This window comes from Hirsutella rhossiliensis, assembly GCF_020360975.1.
Source record: "Hirsutella rhossiliensis strain HR02 chromosome Unknown scaffold00014, whole genome shotgun sequence".
Classification (NCBI taxonomy): domain Eukaryota; kingdom Fungi; phylum Ascomycota; class Sordariomycetes; order Hypocreales; family Ophiocordycipitaceae; genus Hirsutella; species Hirsutella rhossiliensis.
In genome coordinates, this window is record NW_025408680.1 from 1 (window position 1) to 27,274 (window position 27,274).

Here is a 27,274-nt window from a genome sequence, read left to right on the forward strand (position 1 = left end):
CTGCAGAAGAATGCCGAGCGGCGGCCCGAAGTGGATGGTCACGTCATCTGCCAAGCAGTATCCCGGGTGATTGGGATCGATTATCACGTCCACGGCAGTAAAGTCAGCCCATTCACCACCTTCAGGCCAGTGTAGATGTTCTTGTTCACAACCACGGGCATGCCCTGGGCGTAGAAGACGCCGGGGACTTTGCAGGCAGAGTCGTCGCCTTGTCCGATGGTTCGCGCTGAGGTTTGGAGACAGCGTGCCGTTGCGCCAGGTGTGAGTCGAGACAAAGATACGGATGTGCCGCTTGTTGAAGCGCGCCCAGCCCACAACAGCTTCCATGTTGAGGCCCACCGGGTGCGGTTCAGCGGCGTTATAGCGCGCAAACCATCGTGGAAGGTGATTTGCGAGCGTCCTGTGTTGGCATTGAGCAAGCTCAGATCTTCATGGGTCTGGCGCCCGTTACGAACTCGATCCAGGAGTGCACGGGCTGGGGATCGTTGCGTGCGCGGACTTGGTCTTCGAGGAGCACCACGGTTTTGAACAGATGCCACAATCTGCAGCCGCTGTGGTGAGATATGGTCGCTTGTCGCAAGGGGGTCTCTGTTCGGTCCGGCGGTCTGATGATCAGTAGGCTTGTCTCCCGCACGGGGGCGAACTGGTAGAAGTCTCCCATCAGTAGAACGACGGGCATCCCGCCAAACGGTTCGTCCGGACAGTCACGGAGTGCCTGCAGGTAATGACTGACGTTGTGCAGAGTGGCTCCTCCCAGCATACTGACCTCGTCAATGACGAGCACCAGCTTCTGTTTCCAGATCCACTTCTTCGCCTCCGAGAAGGGGGGAGGCGGTTTGTTTGGATCGCGATGGGAATCTAACCCACAGGCCGAGTGGATGGTCGTGCCGCCAATCTGGGCCGAACTGCCCGACGTGCCGGTTATCTGCAGAAGATGCGGCTGGTTCCTCGCCGCGAACACGTCCTTCAGGGCATCGATAATCCTCGACTTCGTGCCACCCGGCCGCCGGTGTATTGAAGATGCTGACCGGCTGAGTCCGGATTGGCAGTATACTTGTCCAGAAACGGCAAACGAGTTGAAGGGCCATGGTCTGTAGATAGTTCAGTGTAAAGCTGGCCGCGGCGGTGTGTCCCATCTCCGCGAAGCTAGTTGCCGGACTGACGTCGACAAGCATCCGAGGCCTCGTTCATTGAGGTCGCTGCCCGGAGCCCAGCAGGGGACTCCGTATCGCCGTAGCGAGCTAGCGTATCGTCGATGTCGGCGCCATCCGCGGAAAGCATGGTCCCCTGGGAACCACCCTCAATGTCGTCTAGCATCCGAAGATGCAATAGTTGTTGGGCCTTGGCCGCTGCCTGGCCATCGTCTCGAGATATGGGAGTTGACACAAGGCGTCACCTTGATCATGGGGCATATTCCGGTACAGATCCTCTTGACGTTGGACAAAGGTTGCTCTTCTCCAGCCGGGTTCTCTTCGCACAGATCGTGTATTAAACCTCCAAGGACGGGGAGTCTTTTGTGGCGTCCGTGTCCTGCACGGCATTTCGCAAATCTGGAGTAGAGCTCTGTAGGCCTGACGATGAGCCATCGCTGGAGGCTCTTCTTCGTATCGGCCATCGTCAAGCGGGTACTCAACGTCAATTGTGTCGTCGCCCTCCGACCGACTGGCCCAGAGCTTCGCGTCCTTACGCGCGTCTTCGGCAGACTTTCTCAAAAGACAAATGTTAGAGACGTAGAAAACGGGCGGGGACAGGCCCGCTCGATGCGTCGTCCATATGTCGGTTATATCGCCTAGGCTCTCAGAAATGAAGTTTTCCCAAGGGACGAATAACGCCAAATGTAGGACAGGTTTCTACAGTGTCAGACGGAGCCAAAACGGTGCCGGGGTTGAGCGTACCGCTTAATATAGACTGGGTGATCGTCCTCGTGGTCGTCGCTGATGTATCCTTGGAAGATCGGGACGGCGTACTGGTCGGGCCGTCGAAGCTTTGCATCCAGCCTTCACAGTCTGAATCCTGGCCATCGAGAAAAATGTGAAGTCATCTTCACTCCGACCATTTCGACGCACCAAGTGAATCATTGACATGTAGTCATACAGGCATAAGTCTTGTAGAACATGACCGCGGTAGGCGTACGCCTCCAGGCATAATAGGGTTCGCCCTCCTTGCCTCAGAGGATTGTCTCTGGGGCTGTTCGGCGTCCGTGAGCTCGCCGGCCTGATGGCGGAGATGCGCCCATAGCCGAAAGATTGTCCAGTATAGGGCCGTCAAGTTCAAGAAGGACCAATGCGGCACGTTGGTAAAGTCGGTGTCATATCAAGGAGGTGGTAACAAACCTCGACAGCCGAGAGTTGTCGCTCGGAGAAGATGCGATTTGCCGTTCTCATCAGGAATTGACGGCTTTCGTTCAATACCGCCTGCTGCCTGCCGTCGGGCAGGGCGGGACCTGGCGCGCGAGACGTCGGACGACCGGCCTCGCGAAGTTGGCGGGCAACCTCGGTGGCGAGCAATGCGCTTCCACATCGGCGTATCCAGTTTGGTGGCGTAGTTCGTGATGTAGTACACCATGGCCAGGCCCTTGGTCTTGGTCAAGATCATCGAGACGTCGTGATTGTGGCGAAGGCCGACCGCCAACGACTTGTTGTACCGGTTGACGAGTGGATGGTTGCGCTGAATCTGAAGCAAGCCATCCTCTGTGAACCCTGTCTCCTCGACGATTTCCACGGTGCCTTGAAGCGGCAGGCTGTCCGTCTCTGTTGATCTGCCCCCGGTCGATGACCCTTCAGAGAATACTTGAGGCAGGTGTATGTGTGGAGTGCACTTGGCAACAGTATGCGATGAAATTGGATTCGTCTTCAAAGGCCGCAGTGAGAGCCGAGGTGCTAGTCATGACCTCCTCCACGGGATCGATGGGCTTCCTCTGCTGTCGCACGGCTTTTCCGGCATCTTCATCTAGACACTCATGAAAGACGAGTCTGCGTATCGGATCACCTGGGCACGATATGATTCTTCCGCGGGATTGGCCATGTCGTCTATCAGGTTCGGTAACCGCATGTTGCCGTCCAGCCAGAGAGTCCATGCAAGTGGAGGCTGCCTCGCTCGTTCGTTTCCACGGTGGCGTAGTAGTGGCTGATCTTCCAAGATCGATTCGGCCTGTATTCACATACTTTTCAAAGAATAGGATATTTCTCGGTGGAAGAAGATGGCCGAGCTGACCGGATCCATGGTGCTCAGGGCGATCCTGTCGTACTTTTCACGGAGATCGGCCAAAAGCTCCTTCGCAGACTCATAATCGTGGAGCCTATGAATGGCAAGCTTCATCTTTACCGGGTTATTGATGTCGTTGGGACTGATGGTAATCCAGATTGCAGGCATACCGGCGCGGATGTCCAGAGCTTGTCTTCCTCCGCATAAGCAAACGGGATTCGTTCGAGCGGCTGTGCATGGCCAAATCGACAGCTCGCGAAGCAAGAGCGATATGTCGGGGTCCGACGTAGTCCTCGTCTCCCGCATCTCCGCCTCGGCCCTCTTCAGTCGGTCCTCGGTCAAGTTCGCATAGGCCTGCTCAAGTCTGTGGAAGGAATCTTTAGCGACACGGACCATGCTGATGCGGCGGTTGGAGGAGCGAAGGAGGGTGTTGAATACTAAGAAACAAAAGACAGGATGGGTGGCGAATCGGCCACCATGCCGTTGCAATACGTATCTGGCCCAGTATTGAAGAGAGTGATTCGGACGACGGTCGGCAGCGTCGCTTTGTCGGCCATGACTCGAGTCGCCCTTCGATTTCAGGCCGCCCCTTCCCCACGGGAAAAGCTTCGGAAATGTTCGAGGAAGAAATCTTCGTGCAGGTTGTCTGCAAAATCCGCACCACGCTCTACTCGGACAAACGGCTGGTCTCCTGTAGTTCGGACCTGCATAACGCATGGACAGAGGTACCCTGTTGGTCCGGATTGGCGTTGACGATGTCGGCCAGAAACGACAGTTTATCGGTCTCGGCGAAGGCAGCCGGACCATCGAGAAATGCCGGACGTAGACGTCTCGTAGACAGGATCAACTTCCTGGCCGATGGCGGCCGAGTCGGGGACAAGTCGCCGGCTCACCAGGGAGGTTGAGTCTGCTCAGTCGACAGAGCACAGTCCAAATCGCAAGATTCGGCGATGAAGATAGGATCGATGGAGTTTACGAGTTCATCGATGCTTGTAAAGCTGTTTTCCGCCAAGCCTCGATCAGTGTTCGGGACTATATGGTCCGTTTGTGTCCTCTCAACGGTCGACGGTTCCTCTCTTTGCATGCGGTCCATGATGACGGTCGGAACACTGGACCCATCGGCATACTGCCAGCCGTCCATCTCTGCTTGGTTGATTGAGATATTCTCGTAAAGCGGGTTGTTCCTCTGGAGCCATGCCAGGGCGGCTGCCACTCGAGATTTGCGCACCCGAAGCAGGTGTCCGACGTCTGCGGAGCCAGGCTTAGCCGAGCCGCTCCAAGAGACGTGGATATTCTCAATGGCTTGCAGCAAGGGATGGGGAAGAACGGTGGCAACAAGATCGTCCACCTTGTTCGGAAAGACGACAATATGTCCTTTCACGTGCTTGCGGTAGCTGATTCCCGACGGGTCTTGTTGTCCACCTGAACTTGGTGATATAGCCAAAAGGCGCATGTAGGGCAATGAGTCTCTCTTCGGGAGAGAGGTCATCAAGCTCGTCGGGGTACCGATGCTCACAACCGATGGCCATGTTGTTGACAGAGCAGGCCTTGGGCGGCCGTCCACTGTCGAAGCTGACGCGACACTCGCGGCACACGTCAGCTCCGGCGCCCTGGTGTGACGGAAGGCACGCACCACACTCTTGGATGGTCCTGGTCGCCCACATCATGGAGGGCGACAAGCGATCCCTCCACTGCATGGTGGCGAGTTCGCAAGGCGGTGTCTTCCTGCAGCAGAAGACGCAGTGGGACACCGGCAACGTCCGTTCCTCGGTAAACGCTTGGTAGAAAGATTTAGCAGCTTCTACCTGGAGGGCAACTGGAACTTCGTTGCACCAGGATCTTGTCGATGATGCCTGCTCTTTGACGCGGAAACGGGCGTCATGGTGATGTAGCGCAGACTCGACAGAGTCTCGCTGGAGCTGAACGGTTTCTCGCGTAGGCCCGGGCCTCGTGGGAAGCGCCCGCCCGTGTGAGCGATGAAGGGCGAAGCGGTTGTTCCGCACTGGATCGACTCGGTGATGGAGAGGCCGGCGTCTGCGTGTCTTTTGGAGGAGCGCCTTGGCTGCGTGGGGTGGGTGGGAGGTGTCTCCTCTTCTGTGTCGTTTCGGTGATGGAGCGGCCGGCGGCTGCGTGTGTCTTTGAAGGAGCGCCTTAGCGTGGTGGAGTGGAGGTGGTGCCCTCTCTGCGTCGTCTCTCGGTGATGCAGTCGCTGGCAGCTGCGTGTGACTTGTACGGGAGATATGCCAGCGGCAGAGCAGGTGAACTACGTGGTGTAATTCTGGGAAAGCAACAACTGCATTCATTAGGGCAAGCTCACGATCTGTGACCATGATCGCAGCGCCGGAATGCCCTCTTCGGCTGCCAATTGGGGGCATTGCAGAGCCCAGCGGTATTGTTGATTCAGCCTCCCCGTTGAGGGAAGTGGAGTGTATCGCGGGCACAGGAGGGTGGTTGTGGTCTGTACAGGCGGCGATGGCTGGAAACCAGGCGCCTCGCTGCTCCTCTTAATAATAGGCGGAAGCCGCAGTCGCATTTATAATGTGGCCTGGTTCGCCCGGCGTTTTGATCTGGGCGCTGGGGTCGGTAAATGCGATACCGCCCGCCAGCCCGCGAGCAGGTCATGTAGGCGTCGTTATCCTCCCCGATCGTACAATCAGGGGCGTGGCGTGCCTTGGCGACTGTATGACAAGGCATCTTGGGCGGCCTTCTTTGAATCGGTCGCGGTGGTACGGATAATCCATTGCGGCGGCGGCGGTAAGTAGTAGGTGTGGAGAGATATCGCGAAAAGCTTCACTTCTAATGCAGATGCGTTAGGTTGATGCGACGTTGTGACGCTCTGTGGGCATGGCATGCCGAAAGGATCCTTCTTCCGCGCCCTTCGCCACACCTCCACATCCTCTACCCCTTACGCACGGACCGCATGCCGCTCCGTGCCCACCAGCCACTCTTCACCGCCACCTGTTTCTTTCCCCACCAACTTCCTGTGTGCCTTGAGGAACGAAGAGACGAAAGGATCCTTCTTCCGCGCCCTTCGCCACACCTCCTCTCCTCCCGCCGCACGGACGCATGCCGTCCGTGCCCACCAGCCACTCTTCACCGCCACCTGTTTCTTTCCCCACCAACTTCCTGTTCCTGCTGCCGTTCGTCCCGTTCCCGTCCACTCCTGCTCGGTCCCACTCCCGGGCCAACTCACCTTACAGCCATCACCGTGCACCATGCCAAGAACACCCCGTCACGGTCTCGCCGAAGTTCGCCGCACTTTGGGTGATCTTGAATCGCAGAGATCCCAGCGCCGTTCCTGTCAACGACCTTCACCGCTTATTAGGGTTCCCACGACGGATCCTCCGCGTCTTGCACGATATGGACCGCCAGCGCGCCGAAGAACGACCCGCCGCCGTGAGCTCAATTCCAATATACCGCGCACACGCAACAGCCGAACAACCCATCCCCGAGACGACCGAGAAGAGCAAGCGCCTCCTCTCCACCCCCAACGCAGCCAAAACTCCGTACAAGTCACACGCAGCTGCCAGCGACTGCATCACCGAGACGACCTGAGAGGCAATCACCCCCTCCACCTCCCACGCAGCTAAGGCGCTCCTTCAAAGACACACGCAGCCGCCGGCCGCTCCATCACCGAAACGACACAGAGAGACACCTCCCACTCCACCCCCACGCAGCCAAGGCGCTCCTCAAAAGACACGCAGACGCCGGCCTCTCATCACCGAGTCGATCCAGTGCGGAACTTCGCCCTTCATCGCTCACACGGGCGGGGCGCTTCCCCAGGCCCGGGCCTACGCGAGAAACCGTTCAGCTCAACGAGACTCCGTCAAGTCTACGCTACATCACTATGACGCCTGTTTCCGCTCTAAAGAGCAGGCATCATCGACAAGATCCTGGTGCAACGAAGTTCCAGTTGCCCTCCAGGTAGAAGCTGCTAAATCTTTCTACCAAGCGTTTACCGAGGAACGGACGTTGCCGGTGTCCCTGCGTCTTCTGCTGCAGGAAGACACCGCCTTGCGAACTCGCCACCATGCAGTGGAGGGATCGCTTGTCGCCCTCCATGATGTGGGCGACCAGGACCATCAAGAGTGTGGTGCGTGCCTTCCGTCACACCAGGGCGCCGGAGCTGACGTGTGCCGCGAGTGTCGCGTCAGCTTCGACAGTGGACGGCTGCCCAAGGCCTGCTCTGTCAACAACATGGCCATCGGTTGTGAGCATCGGTACCCCGACGAGCTTGATGACCTCTCTCCCGTCGAAGAGAAGCTCATTGCCCTACATGCGCCTTTTGGCTATATCACCAAGTTCACAGTGGACAACAAGACCCGTTCGGGAATCAGCTACCGCAAGCACGTGAAAGGACATATTGTCGTCTTTCCGAACAAGGTGGACGATCTTGTTGCCACCGTTCTTCCCCATCCCTTGCAAGCCATTGAGAATATCCACGTCTCTTGGAGCGGCTCGGCTAAGCCTGGCTCCGCAGACGTCGGACACCTGCTTCGGTGCGCAAATCTCGAGCAGCCCTGGCATGGCTCCAGAGGAACAACCCGCTTTACGAGAATATCTCAATCAACCAAGCAGAGATGGACGGCTGGCAGTATGCCGATGGGTCCGACCGTCATCATGGACCGCATGCAAAGAGAGGAACCGTCGACCGTTGAGAGGACACAAACGGACCATATAGTCCCGAACACTGATCGAGGCTTGGCGGAAAACAGCTTTACAAGCATCGATGAACTCGTAAACTCCATCGATCCTATCTTCATCGCCGAATCTTGCGATTTGGACTGTGCTCTGTCGACTGAGCAGACTCAACCTTCCCCTGGTGAGCCGGCGACTCTTGTCCCCGACTCGGCCGCCATCGGCCAGGAAGTTGATCCTGTCTACGAGACGTCTACGTCCGCATGTTTCCTGGGTCCGGCTGCCTTCGCCGAGACCGATAAACTGTCGTTTCTGGCCGACATCGTCAACGCCAATCCGGACCAACAGGGTACCTCTGTGCCATGCGTTATGCAGGTCCGAACTACAGGAGACCAGCCGTTTGTCCGAGTAGAGCGTGGTGCGGATTTTGCAGACAACCTGCGAAGATTTCTTCCCTCGAACATTTCCGAAGCTTTTCCCGTGGGAAGGGCGGCCCGAAATCGAAGGGCGACTCGAGTCATGGCCGACAAAGCGACGCTGCCGACCGTCGTCCGAATCACTCTCTTCAATACTGGGCCAGATACGTATTGCAACGGCATGGTGGCCGATTCGCCACCCATCCTGTCTTTTGTTTCTTAGTATTCAACACCCTCCTTCGCTCCTCCAACCGCCGCATCAGCATGGTCCGTGTCGCTAAAGATTCCTTCCACAGACTTGAGCAGGCCTATGCGAACTTGACCGAGGACCGACTGAAGAGGGCCGAGGCGGAGATGCGGAGACGAGGACTACGTCGGACCCCGACATATCGCTCTTGCTTCGCGAGCTGTCGATCTTTGGCCATGCAGCCGCTCTCGAACGAATCCCGTTTGCTTATGCGGAGGAAGATACAAGCTCTGGACATCCGCGCCGGTATGCCTGCAATCTGGATTACCATCAGTCCCAACGACATCAATAACCCGGTAAAGATGAAGCTTGCCATTCATAGGCTCCACGATTATGAGTCTGCGAAGGAGCTTTTGGCCGATCTCCGTGAAAAGTACGACAGGATCGCCCTGGCACCATGGATCCAGCTCGGCCATCTTCTTCCACCGAGAAATATCCTATTCTTTGAAAAGTATGTGAATACAGGCCGGGAATCGATCTTCGGGAAGATCAGCCACTACTACGCCACCGAAACGAACGAGCGAGGCAGCCTCCACTTGCATGGACTCCTCTGGCTGGACGGCAACATGCGGTTACCGAACCTGATAGACGACATGGCCAATCCCGGGAAGAATCATATCGTGCCCAGGTGATCCGATACGCAGACTCCGTCTTTCATGAGTGTCTAGATGAAGATGCCGGAAAAGCCGTGCGACAGCAGAGGAAGCCCATCGATCCCGTGGAGGAGGTCATGACTAGCACCTCGGCTCACTGCGGCCTTTGAAGACGAATCAATTTCATCGCATACTGTTGGTGCACTCCCACACACACCTGCCTCAAGTATTCTCTGAAGGGGTCATCGACCGGGGGGCAGATCAACAGAGACGGACAGCCTGCCGCTTCAAGGCACCGTGGAAAATCGTCGAGGAGACAGGGTTCACAGAGGATGGCTTGCTTCAGATTCAGCGCAACCATCCACTCGTCAACCGGTACAACAAGTCGTTGGCGGTCGGCCTTCGCCACAATCACGACGTCTCGATGATCTTGACCAAGACCAAGGGCCTGGCCATGGTGTACTACATCACGAACTACGCCACCAAACTGGATACGCCGATGTGGAAGCGCATTGCTCTCGCCACCGAGGTTGCCCGCCAACTTCGCGAGGCCGGTCGTCCGACGTCTCGCGCGCCAGGTCCCGCCCTGCCCGACGGCGGCAGGCAGGCGGTATTGAACGAAAGCCGTCAATTCCTGATGAGAACGGCAAATCGCATCTTCTCCGAGCGACAACTCTCGGCTGTCGAGGTTTGTTACCACCTCCTTGGATATGACACCGACTTTACCAACGTGCCGCATTGGTCCTTCTTGAACTTGACGGCCTGCTGGACAATCTTTCGGCTATGGGCGCATCTCCGCCATCAGGCCGGCGAGCTCACGGACGCCGAACAGCCCCAGAGACAATCCTCTGAGGCAAGGAGGGCGAACCCTATTATGCCTGGAGGCGTACGCCTACCGCGGTCATGTTCTACAAGACTTATGCCTGTATGACTACATGTCAATGATTCACTTGGTGCGTCGAAATGGTCGGAGTGAAGATGACTCTCATTTTTCTCGATGGCCAGGATTCAGACTGTGAAGGCTGGATGCAAAAGCTTCGACGGCCCGACCAGTACGCCGTCCCGATCTTCCAAGGATACATCAGCGACGACCACGAGGACGATCACCCAGTCTATATTAAGCGGTACGCTCTAACCCCCGGCACCGTTTTGGCTCCGTCTGACACTCTGTAGAAACCCTGTCCTACATTTGGCGTTATTCGTCCCTTGGGAAAACTTCATTTCTGAGAGCCTAGGCGATATAACCGACATATGGACGACGCATCGAGCGGGCCTTTGTCCCCGCCTCCGTTTCTACGTCTCTAACATTTGTCTTTTGAGAAAGTCTGCCGAAGACGCGCGTAAGGACGCGAAGCTCTGGGCCAGTCGGTCGCAGGCGACGACACAATTGACGTTGAGTACCCGCTTGACGATGGCCGATACGAAGAGCCTCCAGCGATGGCTCATCGTCATGCCTACAGAGCTCTACTCCAGATTTTGCGAAATGCCGTGCAGGACACGGACGCCACAAAGACTCCCCGTCCTTGAGGTTTAATACACGATCTGTGCGAAGAGAACCCGGCTGGAGAAGAGCAACCTTTTGTCCAACGTCAAGAGGATCTGTACCGGAATATGCCCCATGATCAAGGTGACGCCTTGTGTCAACTCCCCATATCTCGAGACGATGTCCAGGCAGCGGCCAAGGCCCAACAACTATTGCATCTTCGGATGCTAGACGACATGAGGTGGTTCCCAGGGACCATGCTTTCCGCGGATGGCGCCGACATCGACGATACGCTAGCTCGCTACGGCGATACGGAGTCCCCTGCTGGGCTCCCGGGCAGCGACCTCAATGAACGAGGCCCTCGGATGCTTGTCGACGTCAGTCCGGCAACTAGCTTCGCGGAGATGGGACACACCGCCGCGGCCAGCTTTACACTGAACTATCTACAGACCATGGCCCTTCAACTCGTTTGCCTGTTTCTGGACAAGTATACTGCCAATCCGGACTCAGCGGTCAGCATCTTCAATACACCGGCGGGCGGGTGGCACGGGAAAGTCGAGGATTATCGATGCCCTGAAGGACGTGTTCGCGGCGAGAACCAGCCGCATCTTCTGCAGATAACCGGCACGTCGGGCAGTTCGGCGGCCCAGATTGGCGGCACGACCATCCACTCGGCCTGTGGGTTAGATTCCCATCGCGATCCAAACAAACCGCCTCCCCCCTTCTCGGAGGCGAAGAAGTGGATCTGGAAACAGAAGCTGGTGCTCGTCATTGACGAGGTCAGTATGCTGGGAGGAGCCACTCTGCACAACGTCAGTCATTACCTGCAGGCACTCCGTGACTGTCCGGACGAACCGTTTGGCGGGATGCCCGTCGTTCTACTGATGGGAGACTTCTACCAGTTCGCCCCCGTGCGGGAGACAAGCCTACCTGCATCTGTTCAAAACCGTGGTGCTCCTCGAAGACCAAGTCCGCGCACGCAACGATCCCCAGCTCCGTGCACTCCTGGATCGAGTTCGTAACGGGCGCCAGACCCATGAAGATCTGAGCTTGCTCAATGCCAACATTGTAGGACGCTCGCAAATCACCTTCCACGATGGTTTGCGCGCTATAACGCCGCTGAACCGCACCCGGTGGGCCCTCAACATGGAAGCTGTTGTGGGCTGGGCGCGCTTCAACAAGCGGCACATCCGTATCTTTGTCTCGACTCACACCTGGCGCAACGGCACGCTGTCTCCAAACCTCATAGCGCGAACCATCGGACAAGGCGACGACTCTGCCTGCAAAGTCCCCGGCGTCTTCTTCTACGCCCAGGGCATGCCCGTGGTTGTGAACAAGAACATCTACACTGGCCTGAAGGTGGTGAATGGGGCTGACTTTACTGCCGTGGACGTGATAATCGATCCCAATCACCCGGGATACTGCTTGGCAGATGACGTGACCATCCACTTCGGGCCGCCGCTCGTTCTTCTGCAGTCCGAGAGACGAAGACCTTGGCGATACCGTCCCTCCCGGTGGGGACAGTACTTATCCGGCCCATGTCGCATACTTGATTCGACTAACTCTCACTTCAAGTTCTTATCCGCAAGATGCACGCGACGTGGACTGCCCGCTGTACCAGCGTTCGTTCTCACTGATTACAAAGCCCAGGGTAAAACATTCGTCGAAGTACTGTTGGAGCTGCGTGGAAATCGTGTGACCAATGGTGAACCCTCCAAGTGCGATTTTACGAGCCTCTATGTGCAACTATCCAGGTGCACCTCGCTTCGGGCATCAAGCTTCTAATCCCGTGAGACACCATGACTTCATTGGCAATGGGCTCGATCAGGCCATTCTTGATGGAATGCAGAGACTCAAGAACTTGGCCGCGGAAACGAGACGGTTATACAAGGACCAAGGTTTCGAAAAGTAGTGCTAGTATACTAACCATCCTTATAGTTTGACCTTTCGCACGTCGTAACGCGGCACGTAGACGTCCTACACTTCATAAGGTGACCGGACCGCACGCCAGTCGTCCGGATCTCGCTCCCCTCCCTTCCCTGGACGTAAGCGCTTTTGCTCCTCACAATAATTTACCCACCATTCCTCGAACGCCTGGCGGCTGTAAAGCCACCTCGGCGGCCCGTCTCCTTCCCGAACAGGTCCAGGATATGGTCGCAGAACATCCACACTCCTTCGAGATGCTGCGGATAAAATGGCTTCCTGTCCTTGCGCGCGACCACGACGGTGCCAACGTGACTGCCAGTCTGGAGGTGCAAACCCGGAGTTGGCATCAATATTGAGGTACGTAGCAATCTGGTTGTCGAGGTCTGCCTCGTTGACGGACTGAGTCCCCGTCCGATCCAGGACCAGCGGGACCTCGATGAGCCCTGGGACGGACGGCACCGACTGCGAAACACGACATGATTCGCAGGGATTGTAGTGGCAGACCAAAGGGAAACTTGCGTTTCTCGGCCTCACATCGGACAATGACAGCTTCGACATGCCCCGACTTGCTGTGCGTTTCCCTCAAACCTGATGTACCCATCGGCGGCGAGGCATGCGTGGGCGGCGGGTGGGTTTGCTGCTGGCGCTTGCTGGGGCGATGCCTCTGGCTCCGAATCGGTGTCGATGTTGTCCCACTTTGAGTAATCAATCGGAGGCATTGAGTCGATTCTTAACAAACTGTTACACTTTACTGCATGATTCGCGAACAGTTCAGACTCCTTTGCCCTTCGAGATGATGGCCCTTACAAGTTACCTCCGCGTTCTTACCCGCCCGCCCTTAACCCACCTTGTTGTGGCGGGGTAAAATGGCGTCCAAGCAGCCACACTACCGGGAGCAAGCCTCATCGTCTCAGCAGACCTGCCAGTGTGGAACCAAATTCAGTCCCGTTCCTCAAGGCATTGGCGGACCCTGAAAGGGCCGGTCTCCTGTCCTGCTGAGGTGCCTTGAGGAACGAAGAGACGAAAGGATCCTTCTTCCGCCACCTCCGTCAGCTTGGGCCACTTAGCGCCCCGTGCCTTGTGCCTTGAGGAACGAAGAGACGAAAGGATCCTTCTTCCGCCCTCCGTAGCTCGGGCCACTTAGCGCCCCGTGCGAGCTGCGCCAGCCTTCACCGCCACCTTCCACTCGGCTTCATGCCTTTCCCGAGCCACACAACAACTCTCCTCTTTTCCGTTCTCGCCTCCACCGCCCGCGTTGACCGCTCCGGCTCCGGCCCCGCCGGCCCGCTGCCAGCCCCGCTACCCGGGCGGAGCCCTACTTCGACCATGGTCAGCCCGGCCCCCGATTGTCCATTTGGATACGGATCCTGTGCTGGGAGACGGTCTACCCCAGAAATCGACGTCATGGGGCCCTTGTCGTATGGGCAAGGACGCCATCCACTCCGCCAAGAACCGTACAACACATGATTGGCCCTCCCGTTTTGCGGGATGCTTCTAACCCTAAGCCCCTCACTTCGTAACCGCCGCCATCCCCTGCGATAGCGGAGCCATGAACCCGACGTCTCCGTCTGCCCATCTATCCTTCACGCAAGCACCTCTGAGCTTCGGCAGACTACCCCGTCCATGAGCATTCGAAACCTTTGCTGAGTTTCTCGATCACATGTCGTGGTCGCCGTCTTGCTCCCAGGTGCCAGTAATAGACTGTTTCTTTCCTTCTTCCATGCACTCGTTCGGAACCATCCCCTTGCACCATGCCGCGAGAACACCCAGCCACGGTCTCACCCGAAGAGGTTCGCCGCACCTTAAGGGATCTTGAATCGCGCCGGTCCTATCAGCGCCGGTCACAGACTGTCAGAGTTCCCCATGACGAGATCCTCCGTGTCTTGCACGATATGGATCGCCGGCGCGCCGAAGACCAAACCCGCCGCCGTGAAGCTCAATACCAATATGCCGCACACGCAGCCGCCAGCCACTCCATCACCAAAACGACCTAGAGAAGAGCAAGCACTTCCCACTCCACCGCCCACGCAGCCAAGGCGCCCCCCAAAAAGGCCCCGGCCGATGCGAGAAACCGTTCAACTCCGGCGGGACTCTGTCGAGTCCACTCTACATCACTATGACGCCTGTTTCCGCGTCAAGGAGCTTGCGTCATCAACGCGATCCTGGTGCCACGAAGTTCCACTTGCCCTTCAGGTTGAGGCCTCCAAGTCTTTCTACCAAGCGTTTACGGACGAGAGGACGTTGCCGGTCTCCCACTGCGTCTTCTGCTACAGGAAGACATCGCCTTGCGAACTCACCACCATGCAGTGGAGGGGTCGTCTGTCACCCTTGCTGCTACAGACGGCCATGGCTCTCCAGGAGTGTGATGCGTGCCTTCCGTCGCACGAGGGCGCCGGAGTTGACGTGTGCCGCGAGTGTCGCGCCAGCTTCGACAGTGGGCGGCTGCCTAAGGCCTGCTCGGTCAACAACATGGCCATCGGTTGTGAGCACCGGTACCCCGAAGAGCTTGATGACCTCTCTCCCGTCGAAGAGAGACTCATTGCCCTGCATGCACCTTTTGGCTATATCACTAAGTTCACCGTCGACAACAAGACCCGTTCGGGAATCAGTTACCGCAAGCACGTGAAAGGACATATTGTCGTCTTTCCGAACAAAGTGGACGATCTCGTGGCCACGGTTCTTCCTCATCCCTTGCTGCAGGCCATCGAGAACATTCACGTCTCTTGGAGCGGTTCGGCTAAGCCTGGCTCCGCAGACGTCAGAAACCTGCTTCAGGTGCGCAAATCTCGAGTGGCAGCTGCCTTGGCATGGCTACAAAGGAACAACCCGCTTTATGAGGGTATCGCAATCAACCAAGCAGAGATGGACGGCTGGCGGTATGCCGACGGCTCCACTGTTCCGACCGTCATCATGGACCGCATGCGAAGAGAGGAACCGTCGACTGTTGAGAAGACACAAACGGACCACATAGTCCCGGACACCGATCGAGGCTTGCAGGAAAACAGCTTTAGAAGCATCGATGAACTGGTGAACTCGATCGATCCTACTTTCATCGCCGAATCTTGCGATTTGAACTGTACTCTGTCGACCGAGCAGACTCAACCCTCTCCTGGTGAGCCGGTGACTCTTGTCCCCGACTCGGCTGCCATCGGCCAGGAAGTGGACACTGTCTGTGAGACGTCTACATCCGGCATGTTTCCTCTCGATGGTCCGGCTGCCTTCGCCGAGTCCGATAAACTGTCGTTTCTGGCCGACATCGTCAACGCCAATCCGGATCGACATGGCAACTCTGTGCTGTGCGTTATGCAGGTCCAAACTACGGAGACCAGCCGTTTGTCCGAGTAGAGCGTGGTGCGGATTTTGCAGACAACCTGCACGAAGATTTCTTCCTCGAACATTTCCGAAGCTTTTCCCGTGGGAAGGGGCGGCCTGAAATCGAAGTGCGACTCGAGTCACAGACGACAAGGCGGCCCTGCCGACCGTCGTCCGAATCACTCGCTTAATTACTGGGCCAAATACGTATTGCAACGGCATGGAGGCCGGTTCGCCACCCATCCTGTCTTTTGTTTCTTAGTATTCAACACCTCCTCCGCCCCCCCAACCGCCGCATCAGCATGGTTCGTGTCGCTAAAGATTCCTTCAACAGGTTTGAGCAGGCCTATGCGAACTTGACCGAGGACCGACTGAAGAGGGCCGAGGCGGAGATGCGGAGACAAGGACTACGTCGGACCCCGACATATCGCTCTTGCTCCGCGAGCTGTCGATTTTGGTCATGCACAGCCGCTCTCCAACGAATCCCGTCTGCTTATGCGGAGGAAGATCCAAGCTCTGGACATTTGGGCCGGTATGCCTGCAATCTGGATTACCATCAGTCCCAACGACATAAATAATCCGGTAAAGATGAAGCTTGCCATTCATAGGCTCCATGATTATGAGTCTGCAAAGGAGCTTTTGGCCGATCTCCGTGAAAGGTACGACAGAATCGCCCTCAGCACCATGGATCCGGTCAGCTCGGCCATCTTCTTCCACCGAGAAATATCTCTATTCTTTGACAAATACGTGAACACAGGCCAGGAATCGATCTTCGGGAAGATCAGCCACTACTACGCCACGGTGGAAACGAACGAGCGAGGCAGCCTCCACTTGCATGGACTCCTCTGGCTGGACGGCAACATGCGGTTACCGAACCTGATGGACGACATGGCCAATCCGCGGAAGAATCGTATCGTGCCCAGGTGATCCGATACATAGACTCCGTCTTTCATGAGTGCCTAGATGAAGATGCCGGAAAAGCCGTGCGACAATAGAGGAAGCCCATCGAACCCGTGGAGGAGGTCATGAGGAGCACCTGGCTCTCACTTCGGCCTTTGAAGACGAATCCAATTTCATCGCGTACTGTTGCCAAGTGCACTCCCACATACACCTGCCTTAAGTATTCTCTAAAGGGGTCGTCGAACAGGGTGCAGATCCACAGAGACGGACAGCCTGCCGCTTCAAGGCACCGTGGAAGATCTTCGAGGAGACAGGCTTCACAGAGGATGGCTTGCTTCAGATCCGGCGCAACCATCCACTCGTCAACCGGTACAACAAGTCGTTGGCGGTCGGCCTTCGTCATAATCACGACGTCTCGATGATCTTGACCAAAACCAAGGGCCTGGCCATGGTGTACTACATCACGAACTACGCCACCAAACTGGATACGCCGATGTGGAAGCGCATTGCTCTCGCCACCGAGGTTGCCCGCCAACTCCGCGAAGCCGGTGGTGCGAGGTGTCGCGCGCCAGGTCCCACCCTGCCCGACGACAGGCAGCAGGCAGTTTTAAACAAGAGCCGTCAGTTCCTGATGAGAACGGCAAATCGGATCTTCTCCGAGCGACAACTCTCGGCCGTCGAGGTCTGTTACCACCTCCTTGGATATGACACCGACTTTACCAACGTGCCGCATTGGTCGTTCCTGAACTTGACGGCCCTCTACTGGACAATCTTTCGGCTATGGGCATCTCCGCCACCAGGCCGGCGAGCTGACGGACGCTGAACAGCCCCGGAGACCATCCTCTGAGGCAAGGAGGGCGAACGCTTCTATGCTTAGATGCGTACGCCTACCGGGGCCATGTTCTACGGGACTTATGCCTGTATGACTACATGTCGATGATTCATTTGGTGCGTCGAAAGGGTCGGAGTGAAGATGAATCTCACATTTTCTCGATGGGCAGGATTCCGACTGTGACGGCTGGATGCAAAAGCTTCGACGGCCCGACCAGTACGCCGTCCCGATCTTCCAAGGATACATCAGCGACGACCATGACGACGATCACCCAGTGTATATTAAGCGGTACTCTCTAACCCCCCGGCACCGTTTTGGCTCCGTCTGACGGCCTGTGCAGAAATTCTGTCCTACATTTGGCGTTATTCGTCCCTTGGGAAAACTTCATTTCTGAGAGCCAAGGCGATATAACCGACATATGGACGACGCATCGAGCGCGGCTTTGTCCCCGCCTCCGTTTCTACGTCTCCAACATTTGTCTTTTGAGAAAGTCTGCCGAGGACGCGCGTAAAGACGCGAAGCTCTGGGCCACTCGATCGGAGGGTGACGACACAATTGACGTCGAGTACCCACTTGACGATGGCCGCTACGAAGAGGAGCCTCCAGCGATGGCCCATCGTCAGGCCTACAGAGCTCTACTCAGATTTTGCGAAATGCCGTGCAAGATACAGACGCCACGAAAGACTCCCCCGTCCTTGGAGGTTTAATACGCGACCTGTGCGAAGAGAACCCGGCTGAAGAAGAACAGCCTTTTGTGCTACGTCAGGACGATCTATACCGGAATATACCCCATGATCAAGGTGACGCCTTGTGCCAATTTCCAATCTCTCGAGACGATGTCCAAGCAGCGGCCAAAGCCCAACGACTATTGCATCTTCGGATGCTGGATGATATCGAGGCTGGTTCTCAGCGCACCGTACTGTCCGCGAATGGCACCGACATTGACGATACCCTAGCTCGTTACGGCGATATGGAGTCCGCCGCTGCGCTCCCGGGTAGTGACCTCGATGAACAAGGCCCTCGGATGCTTGTCGACGTCAGTCCGGTCACTAGCTTCGTGGAGATGGGACGCACCACCGCCGCTAGCTTTACACTGAACTATCTACAGACCATGGCCCTTCAACTCGTTTGCGTATTTCTGGACAAGTATACTGCCGATCCGGACTCAGCTGGTCAGCATCTTCAATATACCGGCGGGCCGGGAGGCACGGGAAAGTCAAGGATTATCGATGCCCTGAAGGGCGTGTTCGCGGCGAGAGACCAGCCACATCTTCTGCAGATAACCGGCACATCAGGCAGTTCGGCGGCCCAGATTGGCGGCACGACGATCCACTCGGCCTGTGGGTTAGATTCCCATCGCGATCCAAACAAACCGCCTCCCCTTCTCGGAGGCGAAGAAATGGATATGGAAACTGAAGCTGGTACTCGTGATTGACGAGGTCAGTATGCTGGGAGGAGCCACTCTGCACAACGTCAGTCGTCACCTGCAGGCACTCCGTGACTGTCCGGACGAGCCGTTTGGTGGGATGCCTGTCGTTCTACTGATGGGAGACTTCTACCAGTTCGCCCCCGTGCGGGAAACAAGCCTCCTGATCAACAGACCGCCGGACCGAACACAGACCCCCCTGCGACAAGCCACCATCTCTCACCACAGCGGCTGCAGATTGTGGTACATGTTCAAAACCGTTGTGCTCCTCGAAGACCAAGTCCGCGCACGCAACGATCCCCAACTCCGCGCACTCCTGGATCGAGTCCGTAACGGCCGGCAGACCCAGCAAGATCTGAGCTTGCTCAATGCCAACATTGTAGGACGCTCCCAAATCACCTTCCATGACGGTTTGCGTGCTATAACGCCGCTGAACCGCACCACTGGGCCCTCAACATGGAAGCCGTCGTGGGCTGGGCGCGCTTCAACAGGCAGCATATCCGTATCTTTGTCTCGACTCACACCTGGCGCAACGGCACGCTTTCTCCAAACATCGTAGCGCGAACCATAGGACAAGGTGACGACTCTGCCTGCAAAGTCCCCGGCGTCTTCTTCTACGCTCAGGGCATGCCTGTGGTTGTGAACAAAAACATCTACACGGGTTTGAAAGTGGTGAATGGGGCGGACTTTACTGCCGTGGACGTAATACTCGATCCCAATCACCCAGGATACCACTTGGCGGATGACGTGACCATCCACTTCGGGCCGCCGCTCGGTATTCTTCTGCAGTCCGAGGAGACGAAAGCCTTGGCGATACCCTCCTCCCGGTGGGGACGGTTCTCATCCGCCCCATGTCACATACACTTGATTCGACTAACTCTCACTTCAAATTCTTGTCGGCAAGATGCACGCGACGTGGATTGCCCGTCGTACCGGCGTTCGTTCTCACTGATTACAAAGCCCAGGGTAAAACCTTCGTGGAGGTACTGTTGGAGCTGCGTGGAAATCGTGTGACCAATGGTGAACCCTCCAAGTGCGATTTTACGAGCCTCTATGTGCAACTGTCCAGGTGCACCTCGCTTCGGGGCATCAAGCTTCTTGGTCCCGTGAGGTACCATGATTTCATTGGCAATGGGCTGGATCAGGCCATACTTGATGGAATGCAGAGACTCAAGAACTTGGCCGCGGAAACGAGACGGTTATACGAGGGCCAAGGTTTCGAAAAGTAGTGGCAGTATACTAACCATCCCGATAGTTTGACCCTTTCGTACGTCGTAGCCACGATCGGCCAGCTTCTACTCGATCTGCGGTGCTGTCGACTAACCAAGCGTATCCCTTCACCGCCGACCAAGCATGGCTGCTGACATGTCCATCATATGCGACTCCATCCTCTGCTTTACCCTGCTCCATCGCGACCATCATTTGACTCATCGCCGTCCCACTTGTCCCGCTCGGAGCTCGACCGTACACGGACTCGGCAAACATCCGAAGCTGCATCGGGAATCGGGAATCCCCATATTGCTCGATGATGTCGCTCTTTTCCACCGCGCTTCGTAGGTCGTGCCATTGCGATGGGGTCATACCGAGTGTCTCACACTCTTTCTTCTTTGCATCCCACCACGGCGGCAGTATACCGGGACAACGCTCGACGCGCTCCAGGAAACGCTTGAAGCCACGCAACCCGTTGGCGGCACCACCATATATGCTATCCGCGTCTGCTTCGCCTTCAATGTTGTACATGTCCTCAACGCGCAGTCGGTAGGCGTCGATCAGCAGCCCGTAGACATCTCTTTCCGATCGATCATGCAGCCAAGTGCGATTTTCAAGACGCGTGAAGGGGCGGATGACGCCCTGTTCCAACCCCTTCGGAGGCGATGAATTTCCCGTTGTAGGCCCATCTTGGAACGATGTCGTGGCGTCGGCCTGTTTGCCACAAACCTTCTTATGGACCTTCCAGTCTGCCTTCTGGCAATCCCTGGAGCAGTACGGCGTGGTGGAACATTTCGCGCACCTCTTGAGGAGGGCAACTTCAGGCGGCGACTTCTTGCAGCTATTGCACTCAAGGGCCATGATGACCTAATTCCGATGACCAATTCGTTGAAGGTTGCTTGTGTGAAGAGGCTGAATCAATTTGAAGCTCATTTGTGAACAGGTAAGGTGCTGTAGCGGGTCCAAGCAGCCGCACTACCACCTCTCTTCTCCAACAGACTTGTTTTTATAAAAACAACCCGAATGCTCGCGCTCGGCTATGCCCAACTCTCGTCCCGTTCCTCAAGGCATTGGCGGACCCTGGAAGGGCCGGTCTCCTGTGCACACAAAATGCGGTATCGGCGCTGCCCCGCGATCTGCGCCACATTTTGTTGTACGTTCAGCAAAATGTGTTGTACGGATAACTACCCATGCTTACCCCTTCTGCTCACCCCTTATGCTCCGCAAAAATGTTGCCGCTCCATACAAATTGGACCAACTTCACTTATACAGAATCTACTCAATTTTAAACCTTTTGACAAACAGTCACCTGTAACGGGTATAGAAATGACTGAACTTACATTTTGTGAAGTCAGCTGATGACCATAGGTGTCGTGACTCGTGACACCCGGCATCGCGAAATGGCAATTTCGACCCCTAATCTCCTCCTGCCTCCTTTGCTTTCCACTCTTGCTCATCCTCCACCACCTGTCACAAATGGCTCCAAAAAGGCCTCGTTCCATCTATACAGAGAACGTGATGGCTGAGGCAATCCTCGATGTCACTGATAACGGTCTGTCGCAGCGCCAGGCTTCTCAGAAATGGGGGATACCCCAGAGTACTATTTCCAGCAGAATGCGAGGTCAGTCGGCATTAACCGACCAGGAACAACCTGGAAAACTCCTATCCAGAGACCAGGAGGCCAACTTGGTTGCATGGACTCTTCGCCAAGAATCTCTGGGTTACGCTCCGTCCCAGAGTCAAATCCGCGCCTGCGTTGTTGCCGTTCTGAAACAGCAAGGCTGCGACTCAAGATTGGGACGTCATTGGGTAGAAAAGTTCATTCAACGCCATCCAGAACTTAGAAGCAAGGTCGGTAGGCGTCAGGAAGCCAACAGATTCGACTCATTTACTCCCAAAGCAGTGCACTGGTACTTTGACGTCAGGAGAAGGAGTACGGGTGGATCAAGCCGGAGAACACCGTGAATGTTGATGAAGGGGGGATTATGTCGGGTTTTGGTATGCAATCAACTCTCCATAGGCGATATAAGCTAATACAATTTCTTTGCTAGGTCTGGACAGTCTGGTGGTTGGAAGTTTGGACCCTAAACGGAAGACTCTTCTCAAGGGACCCCAGTCCCGCAGCTGGACCACTTTTATAGAGGCCATCACCGCCGACGGGCGCGCCTTGACTCCTGGCATCATATTTAAGGGCAAAGATCTCCAGGCACAGTGGTTTAAGGACGAGTTTCGAGAATTTGCGGATTGGAACTACATAACTTCACCAAATGGATGGACGGACAACCACATTGCCGTCGAATGGCTTGAGGAAGTCTATTTGCCTCAGACGCGACCTGACGACGACTCTGAGGCCAGGCTTATCATTCTGGATGGACATGGGAGTCATGCAACGGTTCGTACTTTGTTTTTACGGCGATGAGGCCCTGCTGATTTGACGACAGAATAAGTGGATGGCTACGTGCTTTCTGAACAATGTCTACTGTTGTTATCTTCCATCTCACTGTTCTCGTAGCCTCCAGCCATTAGAAAACGTTGTTTTCAATGCTATAAAGACAGCCTACCGGAAGGAGCTTGACAGACTGGCTTCTTTGACGGATTCCACGCCTGTTGACAAGGTCAATTTTATACGTGCGTATGCCACGGCACGTCAAACGGGAATGACAACAAGAAACATCTTGTCCGGTTGGAGAACCACTGGAAATTGGCCAATCTCGCGTTCCAAGGCGTTGGGGCATCCTGAGATCCAAGGAGACAAAGTTACGGCATCCCCGGAACATAGGCCGTTTTTGGACTCTGACGACACCCGTAATTCTAGCCGCCATATTCGTGATCTTGGCAAGAACAGAACACCTACGACTCGGAGGCGATATGCCAAGACAGCGAAAGGCTGGGAAACTCAAGAACAGACACTAGCAGAACATGGTAGTAAAATTGCTAGGCTGGAGGAGGAAGTGGACAGGCTGAAGAGAGGAAGAAAGAGAAGAGCGATCCCTAACCCAAATAGACGCTTCATGCGTCTCGCCGAAGCTTTGGCGGCCGGTGAGGCCGTCCCCGAAATTGGGAGTCCAAAGAAAGCCGTTGTGGTGGATTGCGACTGGTTAGAGGAGGTGGTGGAGTCGGAGACGGAGACAGCTTCGGTGATTGAGGTCAACGTATCTGGGCCTCCGCAGCGCACCACGCGACAGGGTCGCGTCATAAAAAGACCAAGAACCAATTAGTGTGTTCAATTCTCATTCAAATGATGTATCTTTTATATTTATATGTACATAGTTCGCCGAAATATGAGCAGTTCAAAAATCAGATTTTGGGTGAGGTTTGTCTCATTTGGCGGAGCATAAGGGGTGAGCAGAAGGGGGTAAGCATGGTACCCCTTTGTTTTCGGACTTTGTAATCCTGGATTCTTACTTTCTCGGACGTTTTCAGACCCTTCGCACAGTGGTGCACACTCACAAAGAAACTTTGCAGAAAAGGCATATGATGTAGTAATGGGGTAGTTGCATCGTATTTCGTGTCTCTGTCTTCCTCTCTTTCTGTCCTAAACTCGTAGTATATGTATATGGTTAAGGCAGGCTGGGGGCCCCCAGCCTCTCGACTGGAGACGTTCCAGTCTTTAATAGGAGCTTTCAGCCTCCTCGTTAGACGCGGTTGTCAGCTCCTTGTTGGCGTAGCTGCCCATGGGTGACCTGGCTAACTCGACCAAGAGACGTTCTTCGCAACACACACAATGTATCGATTGATGATACTCGCATTGGCAAACATTTTCTTAATCCAAGCATTAGGTTTCCAATGAGAAGTTTTAAATTTAGTAAAAGTGTTCAACTTCTCAAGGCAAAGGGCAATTTAGGGTTAAAGGATGGCAATTGCTACACCGGCATGAACAAATGGCTACACCGGCATGACTCTTACACCGGCATGACTTTTACGGCCTCTGATTGGTCTATCCCTTGTTGTTAGTGCATTTGGATTCTGCCAACAGCTCCCGTTGTACCCCGGGCTTTACTCTGCAAATTGCGACGCCACGCATCTTCGCCAGCCAGCTATCACGCTAATTACTCCTTCGTTGCGAAGCCTACTGAGAATAATTGTTCCCGACTTTGCAAAGCCACAGGACTGCAGGAGCAGTAGTGTTTCGGACTCCTTGCTGAGACCAACACTCAAACACAAGCTGTATCAGACATCGCCACAGCCTCGTTTTCAAGGCTATCTGCACCACAAACCAGCTCTTTCCTTGTACTGAAGTAGTCCCCTCTTTCTCTCTTTCATCGTCGAATCGACTGCCCTGTTAACCATGTTCTGCTCCGTGCGTGCGACACTTTTCCTATCGCGATCAAGACCGCCAATTCGGCATTAGTTATGTCCCAACCTGGCTTTGGATCTAACTCGGTAAGAAACCGACGACGACGGAGCTACCAATCACGCCCTCGAAAACGACAGCGGCAGAACCAGTCTGATAGTTCAAGACCACCTTCGTCTAGTAGCATAGGGACGAGCATTGGCCAGCAGCGGCAGGCGAAGAAGTGAGTGGGAGCTGCTTAACAGCGACGAGGAGGCTCTTCCTTCTATAGTAGTTAGATAATAGAGACGTAGATAGCTGTCCCTAAGGGTGGACTAGAATTGACATTATTTCGTGTTGCAAACTAGACTTCATTTTAGTGCTCGCGGCTCGCCTCAGTTGAAGATGGGGCCTTGTTAAGAGATTTGGCTTCACCGCCTTCACGCGGATGTACCTGTGGATCAAGGAACGAATGGAGCGAATCAGAGGCTGTAAAAGTCATGCCGGTATAAGAGTCATGCCGGTGTAGCCATTTGTTCATGCCGGTGTAGCAATTGCCTAAAGGATAGGTATGTCGTATAGGCGGGATGGCTCCGGACAGACAGGTTCAGACAGACATATTGCAGGGATTATCGCGCTAAGCATGGGTTAAAAGCCATCGCGCCTTGACTACAACCTGAACGGGAATAATCGTTCATCGCCCCCTCCTAGGTGCGCGTCGCAATAAGAATCGCGTTGTTCAGGTTCAATGGAGATCCAGCATCTCGTCCGACGCGAACGCGAACGCGATGGAGATCCAGTACCGCGACAGCCTCCCGATGATGTCCGCTCCGGCTTCGACAAAGCTGTAGAAGCCCTACCGCAAGAGCATCTCCGCGCTCCTGTTACCGGTGACGAAGTGAACAGCCCCGAGGAAGCCCTTCACTGGTTCCAAAACTATGCATTCACCCAGGGTTTCGCTCTGGTCACTGCCAGCAAGGTACGCGACCGCCTGCGAGTGAATTGTATCCATCACGGTAGAGGTACCCGAAATACTCGAAAGCTGCCGGACATCGTCACAGAGGGAGGGGACCGAAAGAAGGAGCTTACGTACACCAAGGCCAAGGAGTGTCCTTATAGTCTTTATGTCTCCTACAAAACTATCCGGAGCGGCCGCGGAGGGATAGAAGAGCGAAAAGGCTGGGTGGTCGGTTTCACTTACGCGTACCATACGCATCCGCCACTTCAAAATCCCTTCCACTACGCCTGCCATAGATCCCGTATCCCAGAGCGGGCTGCGGCAGTCGATCTGGCCCTCGCGCATCGGACTGCCGGCCTGTCAGCAACTGAATCAACCCGGATTCTCGACCAACACGGCTTAGGCAACTGTCTTTCTGCAAAGGAGTTCTACAACCTGAGCCGGTCTGAAGGGACGCAGCAGTCAAGAAGCGCTTGACGTCTTGCTCACTTGTTTGGAGTTCGAGGACTTCCGTGTTCGTTGCTTCTTCAAATACCTTCTTGACGACCAAGGACGACGGACAGCGCGAGTACTCGAGCACCTGTTCTTCTGTTCTTCCGAGCAGATCCGCCTGGGTAGAAGATTCGTCAGCGGATTCCTCATGCAAACCGATGCGACGTTCAACACCAATTGCCTCCACCTGCCTTTATCTGTCATAGTGGGAATCACAAACACAGGCAAGACATTTCCTCTGGCTTTCGCCTTTATAACATCTGAATCAGCTGAAGCCTTCGAATTTGTGAATGCTCAATTGGCAGAACTGGTCTGGTACGATTGCCCACCACCTCAAGTCGTTCTCGGGGATCAAACCAAAGGGCTCGCTGCCGCGATGGCGGCGTCCCAAGCGAGCTGATCCTCAGGGTGAAGATGGGCAAATATTGCAGCTCTGTGAATGGCATGCCGCAGAGAACTTCAAGAAGCGATTGTTAGACTCGGGCAAATATACGAAGGAACGAAGGGAAGAGCTACTTCGGTTTGTTTGGGATTACATACAAGCTCCCGATGAGGCGCGACTTGAAGAACGGCGAGGCGAGCTGCTCGCAGAAATTCGGGAGCCGGAACGCCTTTATCTCAAGAATAATTGGCAACCGAAAGAGCGCCAATTTGTCCGAGCACACACACGACAGTACCCGAACCTCGGATGTAACAGCACGCAGAGGAACGAAAGCTACCATGTCGTGGTCAAACAGTCTCTGAACAGGCAGCTTCCCCTGCAGGCATCCTGTCAAAAACTGGCCGAAAGCTTGAAGAAATTAACTCAAAAAATCACTGAAGACGAGGATCGGAGCAGGGCTGACGTCCCAAGGCTGTTGGACCGAGCTGCTTTCCGCCTTCTTATCGGGAAGGTTCCACACTACGTTCTAAGCAAGCTAGCTCCGGAGTGGGAGGCAGCAAAAGCTCTAAGATGGAGGCAAAACACTGAGCTCGAGAAGGAGCGGTAAGGTATTGGGCCTTCTCAACGAACCTGGATGTCCCTTCGCGTGTGAGTTCCCACTCAGATACGGCCTGCCCTGTCGACACTGGCTGTACGAGGCTGTTGTCAGGTCCTGGCCTGTCCCACTCAATGTCCCACTCAATGTCCTTCATCCACGCCGGTTACTCGACGGACCTGCGGTGGTACGCAGCTGGACCATGTCTTATGCAAAGCAGCCAGCTCCCGAGGTCCCAAAAATCCAGGGATCGTTACCAAGATGGCGGTAGGAACATGGTTCTTCAATCGGGATTGGAGGTCGTTCAAGTACAGGGAGCCTCGGCGGACAGCAGGCAGAGGAGTTCTCGAGACTCTTTCGCCTACAGAATGACCGTCTAATAGCAGAT

At 55.5% G+C, this 27,274-nt stretch overlaps 7 protein-coding genes across 7 annotated transcripts; 6 read left to right on the forward strand and 1 right to left on the reverse strand.

The window, feature by feature from the left end:
* Nucleotides 1-6,564: 6,564 nt before the first annotated feature.
* HRG_09857 (uncharacterized protein) lies at nt 6,565-9,137 on the forward strand (the record flags this gene model as incomplete). Its single annotated transcript, XM_044868328.1, has 5 exons — nt 6,565-6,710; nt 6,909-7,269; nt 7,321-7,703; nt 7,920-8,426; nt 8,555-9,137. The coding sequence occupies 5 exons, from the start codon at nt 6,565-6,567 to the stop codon at nt 9,135-9,137; spliced, it is 1,980 nt and encodes a 659-aa protein (XP_044716325.1).
* Nucleotides 9,138-9,522: 385 nt separating this feature from the next.
* Nucleotides 9,523-12,022, forward strand: HRG_09858 (uncharacterized protein; the record flags this gene model as incomplete). The annotated part of the gene is made up of 6 exons (XM_044868329.1): nt 9,523-9,984; nt 10,104-10,222; nt 10,272-10,462; nt 10,726-11,364; nt 11,507-11,943; nt 12,014-12,022. The coding sequence occupies 6 exons, from the start codon at nt 9,523-9,525 to the stop codon at nt 12,020-12,022; spliced, it is 1,857 nt and encodes a 618-aa protein (XP_044716326.1).
* Nucleotides 12,023-14,808: 2,786 nt separating this feature from the next.
* On the forward strand, nt 14,809-15,852 carry HRG_09859 (PIF1 protein; the record flags this gene model as incomplete). The annotated part of the gene is made up of 1 exon (XM_044868330.1): nt 14,809-15,852. One exon carries the CDS (start codon nt 14,809-14,811, stop codon nt 15,850-15,852), a length of 1,044 nt encoding a protein of 347 aa, XP_044716327.1.
* A 462-nt stretch (nt 15,853-16,314) lies between these two features.
* On the forward strand, nt 16,315-16,746 carry HRG_09860 (uncharacterized protein; the record flags this gene model as incomplete). Its single annotated transcript, XM_044868331.1, has 1 exon — nt 16,315-16,746. The coding sequence occupies one exon, from the start codon at nt 16,315-16,317 to the stop codon at nt 16,744-16,746; it is 432 nt and encodes a 143-aa protein (XP_044716328.1).
* Nucleotides 16,747-17,137: 391 nt separating this feature from the next.
* HRG_09861 (PIF1 protein) lies at nt 17,138-18,258 on the forward strand (the record flags this gene model as incomplete). The annotated part of the gene is made up of 4 exons (XM_044868332.1): nt 17,138-17,454; nt 17,547-17,667; nt 17,721-17,839; nt 17,892-18,258. 4 exons carry the CDS (start codon nt 17,138-17,140, stop codon nt 18,256-18,258), a joined length of 924 nt encoding a protein of 307 aa, XP_044716329.1.
* A 2,115-nt stretch (nt 18,259-20,373) lies between these two features.
* HRG_09862 (MYND finger domain-containing protein) lies at nt 20,374-21,047 on the reverse strand (the record flags this gene model as incomplete). Its single annotated transcript, XM_044868333.1, has 2 exons — nt 20,374-20,378; nt 20,441-21,047. 2 exons carry the CDS (start codon nt 21,045-21,047, stop codon nt 20,374-20,376), a joined length of 612 nt encoding a protein of 203 aa, XP_044716330.1.
* A 1,124-nt stretch (nt 21,048-22,171) lies between these two features.
* Nucleotides 22,172-22,712, forward strand: HRG_09863 (DDE superfamily endonuclease domain-containing protein; the record flags this gene model as incomplete). Its single annotated transcript, XM_044868334.1, has 4 exons — nt 22,172-22,184; nt 22,238-22,578; nt 22,628-22,644; nt 22,706-22,712. 4 exons carry the CDS (start codon nt 22,172-22,174, stop codon nt 22,710-22,712), a joined length of 378 nt encoding a protein of 125 aa, XP_044716331.1.
* Nucleotides 22,713-27,274: the final 4,562 nt, after the last annotated feature.